The sequence below is a fragment of the Paramisgurnus dabryanus genome, chromosome 10 (assembly GCF_030506205.2).
Source record: "Paramisgurnus dabryanus chromosome 10, PD_genome_1.1, whole genome shotgun sequence".
NCBI classification, from domain to species: Eukaryota; Metazoa; Chordata; class Actinopteri; order Cypriniformes; family Cobitidae; genus Paramisgurnus; species Paramisgurnus dabryanus.
In genome coordinates this window covers 9311645-9331163 of record NC_133346.1, presented here as the reverse complement: position 1 = coordinate 9331163, position 19519 = coordinate 9311645, and the positions used below count along the sequence as shown (strand labels likewise).

The 19519-nt window shown below is 37.3% G+C and overlaps 2 protein-coding genes across 3 annotated transcripts; one reads left to right on the top strand and one right to left on the bottom strand.

Moving 5' to 3' along the window:
* Positions 1 to 976: 976 nt before the first annotated feature.
* tex14 (testis expressed 14, intercellular bridge forming factor) lies at positions 977 to 14169 on the top strand. The gene is made up of 29 exons (XM_065265205.1): positions 977 to 1160; positions 1252 to 1366; positions 1476 to 1641; positions 1768 to 1907; positions 2836 to 2920; positions 3424 to 3557; positions 4292 to 4408; positions 4572 to 4695; positions 4774 to 4952; positions 5389 to 5537; positions 5773 to 5963; positions 6139 to 6232; positions 6319 to 6881; positions 7347 to 7423; positions 7991 to 8082; positions 8839 to 9051; positions 9140 to 9231; positions 9317 to 9430; positions 9522 to 9615; positions 9832 to 9892; positions 10651 to 10793; positions 10905 to 11056; positions 11179 to 11350; positions 11435 to 11572; positions 12609 to 12752; positions 12848 to 12935; positions 13409 to 13480; positions 13594 to 13664; positions 13740 to 14169. Exons 1-29 carry the CDS (start codon positions 1031 to 1033, stop codon positions 13895 to 13897), a joined length of 4068 nt encoding a protein of 1355 aa, XP_065121277.1. The 5' UTR covers positions 977 to 1030; the 3' UTR covers positions 13898 to 14169.
* A 463-nt stretch (positions 14170 to 14632) lies between these two features.
* On the bottom strand, positions 14633 to 19230 carry ska2 (spindle and kinetochore associated complex subunit 2). Of its 2 annotated transcripts, none has more exons than XM_065259976.1 (7): positions 19085 to 19230; positions 17640 to 17729; positions 17193 to 17369; positions 16932 to 17006; positions 16788 to 16830; positions 16557 to 16689; positions 14633 to 15146 (listed from the first exon to the last, which is right to left on the bottom strand). In XM_065259976.1, exons 1-7 carry the CDS (start codon positions 19112 to 19114, stop codon positions 15014 to 15016), a joined length of 681 nt encoding a protein of 226 aa, XP_065116048.1. In that variant the 5' UTR covers positions 19115 to 19230; the 3' UTR covers positions 14633 to 15013. The 2 variants fall into 2 exon arrangements, with proteins under 2 accessions (XP_065116048.1, XP_065116043.1); XM_065259971.2 differs by lacking the exon at positions 19085 to 19230 and adding an exon at positions 17823 to 18003.
* Between the last annotated feature and the right edge of the window lie 289 nt (positions 19231 to 19519).

Here is a 19519-nt window from a genome sequence, read left to right as displayed (position 1 = left end):
CAACCACATTGATTAATGTGCCAATATCGTGTCTGTTGTGTAAGGTCATTTTACATTTCTTTAACTTACATAAACACAGCTGTTTGCACACTGGGCGTTTCTTTATTTATACAGCAGCTTTCTAATATGCAGTGTTTGCATATGCCAGTTTGTGAGTTTGCGCATGTGTGGAACATCGATTAAAAATGTTTATATTTAATAAAACCCACACACCTTTTCACAGTGTCAACGTTTTGAATAAAAACAGTTTTTTTCATAACCATATATAAGTTATTCAATTAATGTTTTGTAGTTTTGGTATTTTTTTCCATGAAATAAAATATAAATAATTACACTGTTCAAAGTGTACGGTATACATTCATATAATTATTACATTATACATTTTAATGAACACACTTCAAATGTTTTTTCATTTTTACACAAAGCTATTAAAAAAGTTTTACAAGTATTTTGTATTATTATTATTTTTTACTCAAACTTCTAATAAAATAAAATGTTTAATACGTTTAAAACAAAGTAACGTATCGATTTTAATATGTGAAGCGGGTCGATCAACAGAAATAACGACATCCTGACCCTACCCGCCCTTTACTCATCTCTCCCATCATCAAGCACACTTTCATCGACGATGCGTTAACGGTCGAAGCGCCAGAAAAACAAAATAATAACAAAATATCTTCCAATTTCTGTTTGTTTTAAACTTTTTGCAGCCAACTAACGTTAAGTTAGTGAAGGTCAAGTTTTACGGGTAAAATGTATTACAATAACGTAAATATTCATATCTACCGTTAAATGTATGTGTGTTCATTGTTCTCAGCCAGTTAGCATAAATATTTCTACTGATTTTATACCTCAAATATAACAATTATTAGCCAATAAGCACGTGTTTTGCTAGTTGGTTGTCTTATTCGACATTTACTACGGCAATTTAACGTTACCCAGTAAACATTTTAGCTGGTTGCCATTGATTTTTATGCCAAAACGATTAAAAGTAAATGATGGTGACCTCTGGTATTTGACAAACAGCATCATGACAGGAATCCAGCCAATGCCCTGCCCTGTGCTCCTGGGCAGTGTAAAAAGTGGTGGTTTACCAGCCCTCCTGCACCAATACACAATTGAGAAAAAGGTACCAAAAGTGGAGAAAATCCTTAAGAAAGGTTTGTAACAAAAAATGTTGTCTTATATGTGTACAATTTGTGTTTGATTTCATATCCTACAATAACACTTCCTGTGTTGTTCCTTCCATAGGTGTGGATGTTGACAGTATAAACCACCTCGGGCAGACACCACTTTTTTGTGCCTCACTCCTCGGTTTTGCTAACGTAGCAGAGAAGCTTCTGGAATATGGGGCAAACCCAAATCAGTAGGGCAAAATCATGCAACCCATCTTCCCACATTTATGTACGCAAAAGCCCTAATGCTAATTTCTACAAAATCTTGTTTTGTGTCATGTGATGTTGTGGGTTCACCAGCCGCTGTACTGACTTGAGTACCCCTGTACATGCTGCGGTTTTCTCATGTAACCCCCGGCTGCTGAGTTCACTGCTGGATGCTGGCGGGGACCTGCGTCTCCATGACGATCAGGGCCGGAGACCTAGAGACTGGGCAGAGGCAGGCGCCCAGGAGGACAGCCCAAGGGTTTGTGTGCTGGGCATTTCAGGGATCTCTTCTGTCAAGATTTTCTGTGTCTCTTCATTTTATGTTCTTCTTAGTTCCAAGGATTGTGTAACTGTCTGTTATAGCATCCTTTTGTTTTTTGTACAGATGCTTGCTTTCCTAAAAAGGTGCGAATCTCACATGCAAAGCATGTTGCAGACACATTTACCCAGGAATGTCCGAGGCACCCCTACCTCCTCTAAGAGTCTGCTGAGCTCACCATCCCCACTCAAACTTTTACGACCTTGGTAAGGTCTACAGTCATTTTCTGACCTTTCATATTTATCAATGACCAGTTTCAGTGATTCTGGTGTCATTTAATGCCAGTTTTAAGATATAGACAATGCAAGAATATTGTACAATATTGCTGCCCATATTAATATTATAAAAATTAACATACTTTCTACCCACTGACAAATGATCTTGTGGATTTAATAATCGAACTTGTGAATTTAAAAGATATGTGAAGTACACAAGGTTCCCACAGGTCCTTGAAATTCTTGAAAGTTTGTCAATCTAGGGGAAAAAATTCCAGGCCCTGGGAAGTTTTTGAAAAAAAAATCCATATTATTCCCTGTGTAGTGTTGGATAATATCATAAAAATTCTAAACTTTTTCAGCACACATGCTAAACTGTTCGCTTTAAATGCTTGTATCTTCTGTATGCGAATGTTTATTCATACCAAAATGCTTTTTTGCATAGTTTTGTTTGACACATGAAAACGTCTCGGGTTATGTATGTAACTTTTGTTCCCTGAGAAGGGAACGAGACACGCGTCTCCCTTGCCATACTTCCTGTAACATCGTCCCTGTAATGCCGTCTTTGGCAATATTTCAGTTAGTGATATACTTCCTGGCTCCCGCGTCACCCTGTCTTTGTCGTTAAGCCTCACCATTGGTTGAATTTGATATACACATTCAGACGCACTTACCCCTGGAGGCGTCCTCAAAGTGTTACCGCAGTGACGCAGCGCGAGTTCCCTTAAAAGTGAACTTTAACAATATATCTTTAAAGGTAACACAATGTAACCTGGTCCTTGATTTTGAGGGCATTGGACCTGGAAAGTCCTTGAAAGGTCCTTGAATTTAAAGTTAACTAAGGTGTGTGAAGCCTGAGTACATACAAGTTTAATAAATTGATAATTATAAGAAAATTATATTTTGTTTTCTCTTTTAGGGGTAATGGTATTGCGCCTGAAAATAAATTATGTGCTAAATCCCCTGCCTGTGATATGGGAATGATGTGTTTTGGCTATGGAAAGGTATATGTAAGCATTATTTATGAGTATCTATTTGTGACCCTGCTTGTGAAAACCCAGCTGATGTCATTTTTGTGATTTAATGTTTTTTTTTTTTTACATAAAATCATTCTACATAATGTACAGAACATTCGGTGAAGTAAGGTCATGAATAAGGTCATGTCAAAGACGAAAAAAGTCAAATCAATGACTGAAATCAAACTTTCATGCTCCAAATCACTTCATTAGATTGAGACTACAGCCTGGATTTCACAGACAGTGTCACATTTTTTCCCCATCTTGAAAATATTTTGGGAATGTTAACCATAACCAATGATATTTTACATGGATATTTTAGTGATCCACATCAAACACTTACTGAGTATTTATACTGAGTGTACAAGTGCATTTTTAGAATAGTACAGTTTTTTCAATTTCCAGAAGTATGTAGATTTTTCTGAAGTAAAGATGTGCAGTTTCGCATTAAATTTAAATCCCATTTAACTGTTGTTACCTTATGTTTACAGTTACGCATTGAGAAGCCTGTGCTGAGCCTGGGATTGGCCGGTTCACTGTCCTTGATAAGTGACTCTGACCTGGGTCAGGCTGAGGATGAACCCCTCAATTCCTTTATGTGTGGATCTTTTCTACGTATGACCAAGTAAGACCGTGTGCTTTGCTTTCTGTTAATATGTTGTTTTCCAAATAGACAACTAACCACTAGCTCCATCTGTTGCTTTTTGTTATCTTGAGTTACTTGGACTTTATTATACTTTAGCAAATTATAGTGTTTTCTGTAACAATAGGCCAAGTTTCTTAAAAGCCCCCTGTTGTGAAAATCAAGTTTTTATTGTTGTTTCTATGTCTTTATTATGCTTTATGACAAACCATGTTCAAATTCATCATTCATCACCATTGCTGAGTATTTCCTACATGAAATTGGAGTTTTCCAAAACAGCGAAATCGCGTATTTTTCTAGAGTCAGATTGACCTATACTGTTCTCCCAGTATATAATGAGACCCAGGAACTAATGCATTGCCTGGAGAGAGAAACAAATGAGACTCACAGAGGAAGAAGAAATGGTTTGAAATCGCCTTGGTTTCCTATATCACACACATGTAACCATCAACACAGTTGAACGAGTGGATCAGTAGTTCAAGCCATAGATATGTATGGATACATAGACTCGGATGCATAGAAACGATTGCAGAAATGCTGCCTCAGCTCTACTTCTGTGAATTGTGAATGCTCTAACTGTCAACATCAAAAATTAGTTCTGCAAACCCAAAGCTCATGTGTGCCTTGTTAAACAGACTTAGCCGCTATGTGTCCATAACTGCCAAATGTAGAATCTACTACAGGGGCGCCTTAAGCTGTATGCTTTTGGGTTTCAGCTACAGCTGGAAAGGATGCCGTGTCACTGTTAAAGAGCTGCATGATCAGATTTTGCACCAACGTGAAGGACATGATGGTCTCATGGACGTACTTATTACTGAGAAGAAATATTGCTGGTATGATAATAAAAACTGTCCTGTAATTGTAATTGTCTTGTAATTGCTTCTCCTGTACACAGTTTAAACTAGCAAGCATTAAAAGGTTTTCTTTTGACATAGTGAAGATAAATACAGTGTGATGTACAGTTACAATATAGTGATTAAGTTTCTTTCTTTACAGTCAGTTGTCTCACCCCCACCTGCTTTTGCTCATGGCAGTGAGTATATCCACTGACCTGGACCATATCAGACTGGTCTATGAGAGAGTAAATGTGGGCTCATTGTTCAGTCTACTGCATCAAAGGGTAATATTTTTAAATGACTAACATGTTGTCTTGTTTTAAACGTTGCTCCTCTTTGGCTTATTGTTAACCTCCTCACAGAGAGAGGAGTTTCCTCTACTGCAGGTGGCTGATCTGTTAACAGTGCTACTGCAGGTGTGTGAGGTGTTAATGTACCTGCATGGTCGATCTCTTGTGCTCCGGGGCCTTTCCTCACATATTGTGCTCATAGTGCACCCTGGAGTTGCCAAAGTTACAGGCCTTGGCTTCATGGTGCCCAGGTACATACTGCATATGTGACCCTGGACCATAAGGGAGTCATAGGGTTTTAAAAAAAAATTGAGATTTATACATCATGTGAATGCTGAATAAATAAGTTTTTCATTTATGTATGGTTTGTTATGCCAATATTTGGCCAACTATTTAAAAAAATCACATTTAAAGTTGTTCAACACATATTAATAATACATTTTTTATATATTTACTGTAGGAAATTTACAGAATATCTTCATACAATATGATCTAATCATTTTGACTCATACAGTTTATTGTTGGCTATTGTTACAAATATACCCCACGACACTTATGACTGGTTTTGTGGTCCAGGGTCACATATAGGATTTTAAATCTGATCAATTTAAAATAAATGGATTATGTTCACGATGAATAGTTATGTAGTAGTTTTCATTGTTTGTAAGCATTTAATCTCTTTAACAGCGAGGGAATTTGCCCATGTGCTCCGCCTCCGGCTCCTCTGCCCCTCAGCCTGATCAACTGGGCAGCTCCAGAGGCGATTAAATGTAAAGCCTGCACAGGAAAAGCTGATATCTATAGTCTGTGTGCCCTGATACAGGAGATCTATACAGGTACCTGTATAGGATGCACGTTGTAGACCTTTAATCTGTTTTGTTTTGTGAGTAGGTCAATATTGGGTTCAAAGTGAACATACATGTGGATAAAAATGTATAGCTTGAATGCACTTAAATGCGTGCTTTGGATGCATAAATGTAAATGTAAATACATATTCAGAATATTTAAAGAACTATAACATTTGCTTTACTGTTATTGTTTCATTTAAAATGTCTTTATTGCTTCATTCAGATGCTGTGCCATGGGGTTCCACTGACCCACATTGCATAAAAAAGTCAGTAGAGCTCGGTCAGGGTCTTATAGCTCATCCTGCTGTGCCTCAGCCGTATTACCAGTACCTGGAGACAGGCCTTCAACACAGAGCCCAGGACAGGACCGGTACCCTGAAGGATCTGTGCTACATGCTTCGCTGTGACATCAGAGTATGTACACATGCTGTGTGCTGTTTTTTTACTATTGTTCATTTACTAGTTAGGATACATAAATGCTGTCTTCCCAAAATATATCATGGTGGCTAGTACAGAGCCAGCATTTTAAGGCATCATAGCATGCTAAGTGATAGCATGAGAGTAAGGGCTTTAATCTAAAATGTTACAGGAGATAAAAAGCGAAAATAGCAGAAGTGGATGGTACTCCGGGTCTGCCCTTCAGAGCATCCCTGAATGGACCACTGATGATGATGATAAACCAGGTGAGCTTTTTGTTATTAAGGAAGAGATGTTCAAACCTAAAAACTGTATTGTTCTAGAGTCAGATTGACCCATACTGTTCTCCCAGTATATAACGTGACCCAGGAACTCATGCATTGCCTGGAGAGAGAAGCAAATGAGACTCACAGAGTCCACACAGAGGAAGAAGAGTCCACCACAGACATCGATGACCTCCACTGGGATGTCTCACAGCATGACATCGCTCATTTACACAAGTGGCCCATGTCCCATGATGCATCACTTAAAGATCCGGCTTGTTATGAGTGTTCTGATACAGAAAAGGATCTAGCAACTGTCAATCAGTCCATCGCAAACCATATCGGCTCCATTGTTCTCAACCTTAAAGTGTCTCAGGTGCTTTTGCAGCAGGCCGAGAAAAGTCTGGATAATGCAGAGAGAGCCCAGGTGAATGTCCCGTGCTTTGACGAGGTGGATACTGGGAAATTTGAGATTGTGATGGGGAAAGTTAACAAGGAAAATGAGAGCAGCTATGGTGTTTGGAAGGCATTAGGGCCCCCATCCAAAAGTTATACACCCGGATGGACAATCGATGGAGATGAAGAGGTCAGTCAGTACAGCTCGGCTCAAGAAGACAGCTTTGACAGTGGGAGCTATCCGAGGAGTCTCCAGGTATGGGTGCACAATCTGAAATGTACTGATTTTAAATGTAAAATACAATTTTTACAAAAGCTACTGTAATTACTTCAGTATCTATCTAAGCACTATTGCTCTGTATGACTTTCAAGACATTGCTGTGTGTTTGAGCAGCACGACATACAAATGTTTATTTACAATTGTGTGCAAAATTTCACATAGCACCTTTAAGAGCATACAAACCACATGAATTGTATTATCAGCTAGCTGGGAGTAACATGTAAACATTTAGATTTTGTAATATTCTAGTCAACATTTAAAGTGGATCAAAAAGTTTATCAAAGTTGTCCTATGACAAGAACGTTTATTGGTTTTAAGACAAGGTTTTAATCCACTTCAAATGTTCACTAGTGTAGTTAGAAAGCTCTACACATTATACACACAAAAAGTTTATAACAATCTTAAATAGCATATGGAAGGACTATGAACCTTCATTTACAGGAGGAAAAATATGACTTGAAGAGAGTGGGAGGAACAGAGAGAGCACAGCAGCAGACAGGATCTCAGAAGTCTGAGAGGTACAACAGCCAGAGTATATTGGGAAAAATGACTAATGCAAGTCACATAGGCTTAGTTCACACTTCAGGTCTTAATGCTCAGTTCAGATTTTTTTTTTGCCAAAATAGATTTTTTTTGCACATTATCACACGGTTCACACATTATTGTCTTGTGTGAACCGTACACGGCCCTAAAGTGACCCGCATGCACAGAAAAAGATGTGCAGTAAGACGCAGGGCACCATGTTTGTGGAAATAAACATGGATGCTACTAGTAAAAGTCGGATGAAATGCCGAGTCACATTGCAATACATCAGATATGTATGCAATTTAGGACCACACATGAAAGTGGCCTGAGTCTGATTTAAAAAAATCGAATTTGTGCTGTTCAGACTGTCATAAGAAAATCAGGGCATTTGGGTAAAAAAGTCAGATTTGGGCCACTTTTGCCCGCAGTGTGAACGTAGCCATAAAGACAGGCATACTGTAAACATTACCTGAGAAGGGTTGGAAAGTGAGAAAGGATACACAAGACAAAATAAGAGAGAATTTGACAAATAAATAAGCAATTACATCTTTTTCTTACAGGTTGTACATGCAGCTTGGGCTGTCCGAGCCCTGGAAGGACAACACATATCGATCTCTTGAAGAAAAATACCAAGCAAAACCCACGTGGACCAGTAAGAGACCATGTCTTTGTATTTCCCAACATGGGAAACAGACACACCATATACAGGCGGTGTTAAGGAGTGGGACATTTAGTTTTAGTTTATTTGACTGAAAATCTGTGCAGTATATGTCTTTTAGTACAGTGGTTCTCAAACGTTTTTTGCGTGTGGCCCCCCTTGTGTACGGTGTATCCCTTCACGGCCCCCTAAAAATAAGGAAATTTATGACATAAAACTTTCTATATTACGTAGTGCTGTTGGTTAATAGCTATATTTTTTCTGAGGTTTAATAACACCAAATTTATAAAAAAATGTATGTATTTTGTAAAATGTCATAAAATGGGGCCCCCCTGGCACCATCTTGCGGTCCCCAGTTTGAGAACCACTGTGTAAGGAGATACTTGATCCAACATTAAATGTACACTCACTTTCTTATTGTTACAAACCAGTATACATTTTTTGTTCTGATGAACACAAAGGAAGATATTTTGAGGAATGTTTGTGACCAAACCGTTTAGAAGCCCCAATGACATCCATAGGAAAAAATAATTCTTTGGTGATCAATGGGGATTCTGATCGGTTTGGTTACAAACATTCCTCAAAATATCTTCCTTTGTGTTCATCAGAACAAATAATGTATACTGTAATGACATGAGAGGGAGTAAATATTCATTTTTGGTGAACTATCCTTTTAAGCAGTATGCACACTCTTTAAAAGTTATGTAGAATCTTAACACTGTAAGAAATTTTTTCTGTGTAACTTTTAAGGTGAGGTTAGTGAAGTGGTGGCCCAAATGACACGTGGGCGACTGGGTGCACAGCTGGGTGCTGTAGGCAGCAGTGACAGTGACGACAAAGAGGAGCAACCGCTCCACCTACAGGGATGGCAGGGACACTGTACCCAATACAACTTAAAAAGCTGTGAGGAATCTGAGACCCGGGAAAGCAGCGATCTGGAGCAACTGTTTAAGAGTTTTGCTGGTATAGAGAATTCAAGCTCTTTAAGAATAGAGGATGGGCTTTACAGTTTCTTCATGTAATATTTTTAAACCTCTTTTTTTATTCTCAGGTATTAAGAGTGATAGTGAGGAGAGCACAAACTCTCACACTACGAACCGCACTTTTGATGTAAACAATAAAGAGCTGGAGGCCCAAAACGAGGTTTCATTCCAGTCATTTATCTGAACTTCATAAAAAGTCAGTTATGTGTAGAATTTGTTCCTGTCATTGCATATTGTGTTCATAGGAGGTTGATGGTTCAGAATCTGACTATGCTCAATCACCTGTCGAGCCGAATACTGTGTACTACACACCTAGGCATCACATGTCTGACAGCTCCACTGGTGAAGAGCACTCTCAGGTGAACAGATTTTTAGCATAGGTGTAACAAATCTTTTAAACAATACATTACTGAAGAGACCTTGAAGAATAATGCAATTGTCATTCTTCAGTCACTGAGCTCAGAATTGGACATTACAGTGGAGGTTTGTCAACCCACCACAGCTCCAGCAGAGGAAAAACAGACCACAGAAACCAGTCTCAGTGGTATGCAGATTAAATTATCTTGCATCCGTTGTATTATCAGCATTTTTATCTTGCAATCATTGTATTATCAGCATTTTGGGCCTGTCCTCAAGTATAATCTTGTTATTGTTAATTGACTACTTTATTCAAATCATCTATACATTCTTGAATGATTACATTAGGAAGTTAAGAAAGTACTTTTTGAAAGTAATGAAGTAGACAAATATCGTCCTCCAGAATACCAGCCTGGTCAAGACACAAAGGACACAGAGTCTGAATCCATTACTCCCGTGCAAAGGTGCCATTTATACCATTTTGTGCAATATAAAACTGTGTAGATTTAAGGGATAGTTCACCAAAAATGAAAATGTACTTATCCTCTAGTTGTTCCAAACTTGTATACATTTTTGTCCTGCTGAACACAAATGAAGACATTTTGAAAAATATTTGTAGCCTAACAGATCTGGGGCACCATTGACTTCCATAGTAGGAAATAATTCTATGGAAGTAAATGGTGTCCCAGATCTGCTTGGTTACAAACATTTTTCCAAATATCTTAATTTTTGTTCAGCAGAACAAAAAGAGGGTGAGTGATAGATGAATTTTCATTTTTGGGTGAACTATTTTTTAAGCTTAAAGGGATAGTTCACCTAAAAATTCTTTCATCATTTACTCCCTCTCGTGTTGTTAGAAACCTGTATAGTTTTTTTGTTCTGATGAACACAAAGGAAGATATTTTGAGAAAAGTTTGTTACCAAACAGTTTGTGGACCCCATTTACTTCCATAGTAGAATTTTTTCCTACTATATAAGTAAATGGGGTTCACAAACGGTTTGGTTACAAACATTTTTTTAAAATATCTTTCTTTGTGTTTATCAGAACAAAGAAATTTAAGTGGGATTGTAACAACATGAGAGTGAGTAAATGATGACAGAATTTTTGGGTGAACTATCCCTTTAAAACCAGCTGGCTAATATTTAGTTTATTGTTATCTTACGGCTTTTCTTAATTTTATTGTTTATTCCAAATTTGATCTTTTATTTATGTGCACATCAGTTTGCCAGACATGGCTGAGATTGCAGATCTTTCCAGCATCTCTCATTCCCCAACCCAGCATCAAGAGTGGGTGGGGCCAACAGGAGCCACTTCACAGAGTAGAGGACATCGACCCTGCAACAGTACCCCACGCAGTCCAAGAAGTATGAATATGCAAATTTTTGTGGATGCTTTTTATTATTGTGGGGAACTTACTGATACCCATGTTAATCTAGTCTAGTTTTGTTTAGTTCTGACTCTTGTTTTAATTAAAGGTCGTAGACTGTACCGCCGAAATGTGCAGATGGGTACCGAGCATCTTCCTCAGCTTCAGAGCCTTTTGGATACTTTACCTTGGGGCAGTGCCCCTTCCCAAACTCTCTGCAATGACACATACGCCACAGCCAGTTCAGGAGACACCACCACAGTCAGTCAATGAATTAATGTTTATATTTATTTATATATTAAAATAGCACATTTATGTTAACTACTTACACTAATCAAACATAGTTCATTTACATTGGTTCCTTGTCTTAAATCTCTGTCTAGACAAAGGTCTCTGCATCCAGCATCTTACAGTCTCCAGCAGTCAGAAACATCTCTAAGGAGAACACAGAATCTCCCAGCAGCGCTAATGCAGAATTCACCACTGCCAGCTCTGGAGCCAAACACACCACAGAGAGCAGCCAGGGGGACGGTGAAGAGATGGAGCGTCCCATTGGTCTGGCAATGTTCATATTTCAGTCATATAATAATGTTGGAAAGGTCATTAAAGATTGTGTAACTTTGTCGGTCACACCTGCAGATGCTCCAGGTGAGGCTGGGATTCAACCAGAGGAACAGAAGCAGTCAGGAATCATCACTTGCATCTCAGATGAACCTAAATCATCGGACCAGCCTCCAAACAGTGGCTCTTTGACTTTGATGAATGGGGAAGAAAAAGGTATAACACCCAAGATTAAAACATTTACAAAACTATGTAACTGTTTTTTGCTAAATATGTGTGAATATTTATTATATATATGAAAACGATGATTTTTTTTGTAAGGTGCTCAGATGCAAAAGCCGCTAAATGCCAAACATGAGATAATGATATTAACCGAATGCTCTCGGCACGTATTACACTGTTTGTTGATCAAATACTTTCACTTCAAATTCACTTAATCCCGGCCTCAGACAATTCAGAAATACCGTTTTGTTGTGCACTAAACAACACAAGATTTTCAGCAGCAAAGTCCTCTAAGTGCACGGAAGATGAATGTAAAACAACCACGCATAACATTCAAACTTGTGTCTCTTTTGAGTATTAAAGGCGAGGTGCATGATTTTTGAAAAACACTTTGTAAAAAGGAGTCAGACCGAGTTCTAAAACACACTTGTAGCCAATCAGCAGTAAGGGGTGTGTCAACTAACCGACATCGTTGCCTGGGCTGCGTATTTCAGAGATCATGCACCCCCCCCTTTAAACCTGAATACAATCAGAATGTGGCAGTAACATGGATCACAGCGCCCCCTAATATGTGGTTCAGTTTCTTCTTTTTTACAATTTGACTTACAAAACTTGCAATGTTGCATTTTTAGTGATTTCGCAACTAAGGTTTTTGCCAATAAAGTGCACTTAGAGGGTTTTGCAGCTAGAGACAGTCAAATTTGTTAAATACCAATGAAATGACTAAAGTGACATTTGTAAAAATATGGCATTTCAATTACTGACTAATAAACTCTTTATTGCTATTAAAGTAAAATTACTGAACCTAAACATAAGAACCAGATAAATTTTTTTACAATATTTGTTAAAAAAATTGTAAATATGCATTTGCCTTATTTAAACATTTTTATATCTACACACACACACACACACACACACACAAGATGCCTGTTCAGAATTGTTCCTATTATGTTAAAAATTATTTTGTGCTCTGTTCTGTTTCTGAAGTGTCAAGGCTGTGTACTTTTTCTGTTGTGACCATTTCTTGCAGAGAAATGTGACAAGTATGATGAAGGAGAGGACGTTGGTGAGGAGCTGTTAGATTCTGAACACCACCATGACCAACAGCCCGGCAATGAGGACATCACAGAAAGGAAAGAAGGGTGTGAGGATGAAGCCCCATGTCAGACACTCGGTAAGACGAAATAAAGATCTACATGTTCAAGCATGTAGTTCTGTCAGTCATCATTACGAAATTATAGTCAATTTTAAATCTCCTTTTGTTTTCAGACCAGGATCCAGATCTGAACTCAGCAAATGTGGACAGCAATGCAAACTCTCAAAAGAGCACTGATAAGAGTTATGATGATACAGAAAGGTGATACAACCTAGTTGTGTATTTCCTTGTTAAAAGGATAGTTCACCTAAAAATGTAAATTCTGTCATTTGATATTTTTATATTTTATCCGTCAGATGTTGGTAATCAAGAAGCCAGGAAACAGGAGCACTATTGACTTCAAAATAGGAAAGAAAAATACTATTGAAGTCAATGGTGCTCAAAAGCTGTTTAGTTACAAACATTACTTAAAATATTATCATTTGTGTTTAGCAGAACAGAGAAATTTATACAGGCTTGTAACAGCTTGAGAGTGAGTAAACAATAACAGCATTTTCATTTTGAGCTGAGCTATCCCTTAAAACTTGGGGAATCAATGATGGAGACATATTCTGGGGAACAGGAAAGTAAATTAGTTTTGTTGTTTGTTTTAATCTACTAAAACTAAAATGACCATGCTTGTACATGAATTCTTATACATTTGTAACAAAATCTTGAGTGTTTTGATCTTGAAGGGCCCATTCCACTCTCGATGAGGAACTACAGAGAATGCTTTTAGAAAAAGCTAACACACACTTCAGCACCCCGTAATTGATTCTTATTTCATCATATCAAGTCTTTCTTTTGGATCTCTTTATGTGATATAATTTCTATTGACAACCCAAGAGTAAACCGAACTTCTGTATGCATCTTGCTTTAGGTTTTTCAAGTCTGACATGAAAGATGTTAAAGAAGACACCGTCTGTTCAGGGGACTACATGGAAACAGCAGGTGGGTGTCTTTTTTACAAAAAGCAAGCTATAAAGGCCTGTGTAGCGTAATGCTTTCATTGTTGCCTACCTGCAGAAAGTGTGAGTGAACTGAGAGAGAAGCTGGAGGCAGCTGATAAAGGGGTCTTTAATCATCCTCACAGGTACATAAGAAGCTTTAAATATATAGTGCATTTAAGCTTAATTATAGATAGTGCTACTGTAAATCCTATTACATTTTTGATTGTTATTTAAAGGCGGGGTGCATGATTTTTGAAAAACACTTTGGAAAAGGCAGTCGGGCCAAAACACACTTGTAGCCAATCAGAAGTAAGGGGCATGTCTACTAACCCACATCGTTACATATGTGTTGAGTGGATCTATCAAAAGAAGGTCCAGATTCTATTGGGTTAGGGGTGTGTTTGTTTAGGTGATTAAAATATCAACATTAGCTTTCAGAGATCATGCACCCCTCCTTTAATGATACTTATCTGACTTTAAAGCTAAAAAAAAAAGATTTGGATTGAAAATGCTCACAGTTCTTTATTCAGGATTTGTACATTCGTTATTATATTTTCACTGTTTTTTTTCTATCATTAGGGTTCTTGAGCAGACACCTTTGAAAAGCCAGAGTTAGTCAAACCACACTAATAAAAAGTTAAAAGGTAGACTGATGCTGTTATTAAATGTTTTTGCATCAGAGTTGTTTGTTTTTGTTGGCTCAGGCATTAAGTTTGTTCCTATGTTGAATTTGTCTTTCATATAAGAATATATAAGAACATTAAGGCAGTTGTTTTCAAGCTTGTTAACTTCATCTAATATATTTCTTAAGTTAATTTGAATGTTTATAAATGTTATTTCATGCATTTTTTTCAAAATAATTAATTTAATGATATGAATGTTACTACAAAAAAATGCACTTTTTGGTGTTTAGTTCTAGTAATATTGAGACATGCATTCTGAATCATTTCTGATTAAACCAAGTACAAATACAAAACAAATACATTTTATTGCATTCTCAAACTTACAACAACAATTTCCAAAATATTACAATATATACAGTCAAATGTATTTCTTGTCGGATGTGATTTGTCTTTTCTAAAATTTAAAAACAGCTGTTTTACTTTACAAAAACAGGACAAGACAAAATGGACGTCAATTTCTTTTTGTATAAATCTAAAGATTCTACATCAGGTTCATAATTGCAGTTAAAGCAGTGTAATGTTACACAAAAGAAATAGGACAAACAATCAGTTAAAACTAAGTGTTTCTGCCCTGTTTCTCATTGGTATAACAAAAGAAATGTTTTGAAATACATCATCTCGATTTAGTCATTCTTGTCCAATTTTAAAATAGACATACATAGACATCTCAGTCTCTTGAAAGCAACGAAACAAGTCCTTTCCTGTCCAGTTCAATCAGCTTAAGGTGCTGTAAGGTTTTCAAAGCAGAATCACTGACTTTCATATTCAGTTTCTTCATCCTTTGAGTGCTTATTGGTCCTCTGGAAACAGGAGCAAACAAAGAAGTTATCAAATTAGACAACACTTTTCTCTGTATATGTTCTATAACATTACTTAAAGGATTAGTCTATTTTCTTAAAAAAAAAAAAAATCCAGATAATTTACTCACCACCATGTCATCCAAAATGTTGATTTCTTTCTTTGTTCAATCGAGAAGAAATTATGTTTTTTGAGAAAAACATTACAGGATTTTTCATTTTAATGGACTTTAATGGACCCCAACACTTAACAGTTTTAATGCAGTTTAAAATTGCAGTTTCAAAGGCCTCTAAATGATCCCAAACCAGGCATAAGGGTCTTATCTAGCAAAATGATTGTCATTTTTGGCAAGAAAAATAAAAATATGCACTTTTAAAACACAACATCTCGTCTTCCTTCGGCTGTGTGACGAGACAGCGGCACTTCACGTAATTGCGTAATAATGACGTTAAAAGGTCACATGTTACATATATGAAACGCACATTTGCGTCTATTTTAAACAATAAACTGACACAAAGACATTAATTAGTATCATTCGACATACAACAACGTCAGAACGGTCCTCTTTCAACACACTTGTAAACACTGGGGCGTAGTTACGATACGTCATCCGTGACATCTTGACGTATTATGTGAGGTTGCGCTGGTGTGTCACACGATCGGAGGAAGATTAGAAGTTGTGGTAAAAAGGTGCTTATTTTTATTGCAAAAAAATGACAATCGTTTCGCTAGATAAGACCCTTATGCCTCGTTTGAGATCATTTAGAGTCATTTTAAACTGCATTAAAACTGTTAATGTTGGGGTCCATTAAAAAGAGAAAAATCCTGGAATGTTTTCCTCAAAAAACACAATTTCTTCCTGACTGAACAAAGAAAGACATCAACATTTTGGATGACATGGTGGTGAGTAAATTATCTGGATTTTTTACGGAAATTGACTAATCCTTTAACTTAATTATTTTAAACTTTGTAATTTCCCCCTCTAAAAAAAAGTTAATGTTTTACAATTTTATGTTTAACAGCAACTTTAAAGGGCACATATCATGCTCATTTTTACAAAGATGTTAAATCTCAAGTTTGTCTAGAATTTCTCTGTGAAGTTTCAGCTCAAAGTACACAGTATGATTTGTATCATTTGTTATAGCATGTCCAAAATGCCCCCATTTGGGTGGGAGCTGTTTTCATGTGTGTACCTTTAAATGCAAGTTAGCTACAGCTCCTCACTCTCTTTCTAAGAGACAGTGAGCACTTTTGTTTAAAAATAGATCTGATTCCTGTGAATACAGTCTGAGAAAATGGCATCTTTAGCACATTAGTACTACAACATGCTTACAAACACATTTATGTCTATAATGTGTGTCCTTTAAAACTAATACAGGAGAAAATTTAACAAATATTCAAATTAAACAAACCTGTTTTTATCAGAGAAGTACTCTGTTAATTGCTTATAAAGCGTGTTGAGGTCATTCAGCTTCAGGTTACCGCGTACACTTCTAGGGATCGTCTCAAAAGTGCCCTCAGTCACCTCCTCATGTGTACTTTGTGCTGCAAAACAGACAAAACATATCTAAATTACTTTTTTTTGTGATTGAAGGCTTTAAATATGGTTAATAAAGTACACAAGAAGAGTTTTGTGATCTTACACTCGGACTGCGCTTGAATTTGAGTTTCTGATGTGGGTACGGCCTACAGCAAAAAATATTTGTTAGCTAATGTACTTTTACTCTCATTTAATATAAATGTAAAATGTGCATAAATTTGAATAAATGTAAACGTTTTTGTCTGACCTCTACACTTAATGCAGCTATGGAAGAGCAAAGAGCCTCCTTCGCTTCTTCTTCTTCTTTTGTCAGGGGTGGAACCTTCAACACAAGATTTGGATCAGCTTACAGAACACGAATCTAAAAGCCTCATGAAACCTACAGCTTATTGCTTTAATTTACAATAGCCTGATAACGTATACGCCGAGTCGACCTTTTCAGCTTGCACAGGAAGGTTCATTTTAAATATAGTAGGCAGGATGTTTTTATGGATGACTGAATGAATACCTGTATATCTGCTGTGGTCTGTAAGTGTTGAACCAGCTGCACTGTAGTGTCCAGGTGAGCTCGTATGGAGTCCATGGATCGTTTCTGTTCTGCGGCAATCTCCTCCACCTGCGCACACAGGGCTGCATGACGTGCTTTGATAGCCGACAGGTTCTCCAGCAACTGAACTGGGTTTCCCTAAAAGATTTTGCCATACACAAGACACAGAAAACTACCGTAAGAGTCAAACTTTGTACAGTGCACATTTATGCATTTGGCAGACACTGTTACCTATGACCTTTGTGCTGCTGCTGCTAATGCAATGATTTACCAACTAAGCTTAATTTTAACAGCCAAAAACATTAAACAAACCATGATATACATCTTGAAATAAAGAATAAAACGTCTTTTTTATTTTTAGGTGAAATATCCGATTAAAAACAACTACATGCAAGACAATGAATTCACCTCAAATGAGCCAGCCTCTCGAGCATTGCTCACAAAGTCAAATTTCAGCCGCTTTTCCACGTATTCTATATCAGCCTCCGCTTTCTGGAACTACAAGGACACAGTTCTGAACACAATCATCATTCATTAAGCATTAAGATGAATTGGATTTTTGGTTTTTGATATTTCTTTACTAGTGCCCACCTGGAGGATAAGGGTATAGCCTAAAACCTGAAACCCTATTAGCAATATTGCACTACTCTGAACATAGTGGACAGCAGAGGCAATACTGATAGGGTCCCAGGAATTAGGATTAGATCTTAAAACCTGGAAAACAAACATCCCAATAAAGGCAAAACTCTTCAAACTTTGTGCAAAGCTGCTCTCAGATGCTTTGACAATACTATTGCACTGCTAGCTGTCCAATACAGTAGTGCAATGAAGTCAGAGCACCTGTTAACAGCACTTGATACGGCTGGCCAGGCTGTTGACCCTACTTTTGAGAAAAATCCCTGGCCAATGCCCTTTTAACATTGCACTGCTTTAATAACTGGGTTATCAGTAGTACAATATGAAAGGGGCACTGGACAGACAGTACAGATTCAGGGTGGTCTTTTTGCATGCTGAAATATCCAGTCATGATAAATAATTACAATTAAACCTAGAGGAAAAACACAGCTGTTGATGAAACATAAAAAAAAACATAAATATGCATAATGTAGTAGAGGTAAAAAGGTTATCTGCTTGAATAAGCGCGATACTGCGCCCCCTACCGCCAAATTTATTTATGGATGGCACTACACGATTAAAAAGTGATATAAATGCACGTTACAGATTTTCTGTAAATTGTTGCATGGCAAAAAAAGCATTGTTTTAATGAGATTTTGCATGCATGGAAATTACTAATGGTTACTAAACAAAAGGCATACATGCAAATGGTTGTAAATGGTTCCCAGGCGCATTTTAATCAGTATATAAGTATGACAATAGTTGTAAAACACGTTGGTGTACTATTACTGACTAAACATGTTAAAATATCACATGACATATAGAGTAAACCAGAGATGCAGCAGAAATCTGACTGGCACGCGCACAGGCCCTCACGCAACCGCAGTCCGCACACCAACGATCACATCACCTACCGAGCCAAATAGACAGTTTTGGGTGACATAAACATTCTTTTTTGATCCAGCGTACGCCCATATCGGTATTTTAATCATACGGATAATGTTTGGCGCTGGATAATGATACTAGCAACGGCACTAGTTAGCTACTCAGCTACATGTTTTTCGTATTTTTCTCCCTCCAACCCAAGGGAAAGTCAGAGACATGCACAAAACCTTTAACCCTTAATGTTTTCATTTGATTTTCCGTGATCGCCATTAAAGACACGGATGTAGCTGAACGATATTTGCATTTAAACGGAAAAATACGTTTGATTTTAATATTTTGTTATAACAGCTTACCATCGCCTCTAGCTTATCAACTGTCTCCATGTTGAATAGTTTACATTCCTAAAGCAGCCCCGGAAATATGAAGCTCGCAGCAGATCAGAAAACCCTCTCTGATTGGTTGGCTGTCAGGAAGAGATGAACGTGATTGGTCAGTTTCGAAGCGCCGCAGCGAAGGGGAAAGAGCGGAAAAGGGGCGGGATGTTCGGAATGGAATACTAACGTACCACCACCGAGAACGTACAGTACGTACCGTAGAGTCATGCATATTTTAAACCGCTACATTGCTGTTAAATTGCCTTAGTATGTTGTTTAAATTGGCAGTTTATAGTGCGTTTTGCTTACATTTACTTTAATTCCCAACTGTATTAACAAAAACTTGGATTTCCTTTAAGCTAATTTTATTTATGAATATCCTAATCAGATAAATATTGACGATAGAGTCTCAGC

Bases quoted from the DNA above. Each gene is read 5' to 3' on its own strand.
- tex14 (XM_065265205.1), top strand. From the start codon at position 1,031: ATGACAGGAATCCAGCCAATGCCCTGCCCTGTGCTCCTGGGCAGTGTA. The intron at 6,233-6,318 runs GTGAGCTTTTTG...CTGTTCTCCCAG, and splicing joins TGATGATGATGATAAACCAG to TATATAACGTGACCCAGGAA. The intron at 11,057-11,178 runs GTCAGTCAATGA...ATCTCTGTCTAG, and splicing joins GTTCAGGAGACACCACCACA to ACAAAGGTCTCTGCATCCAG.
- ska2 (XM_065259971.2), bottom strand. From the start codon at position 17,960: ATGTTTGTTTTCCAGGTTTTAAGATCTAATCCTAATTCCTGGGACCCT. The intron at 17,007-17,192 runs GTATTCATTCAG...CTTGTGTTGAAG, and splicing joins AGACCACAGCAGATATACAG to GTTCCACCCCTGACAAAAGA. The intron at 15,147-16,556 runs GTTTGTTTAATT...TCCTGTTTCCAG, and splicing joins TACTTCTCTGATAAAAACAG to AGGACCAATAAGCACTCAAA.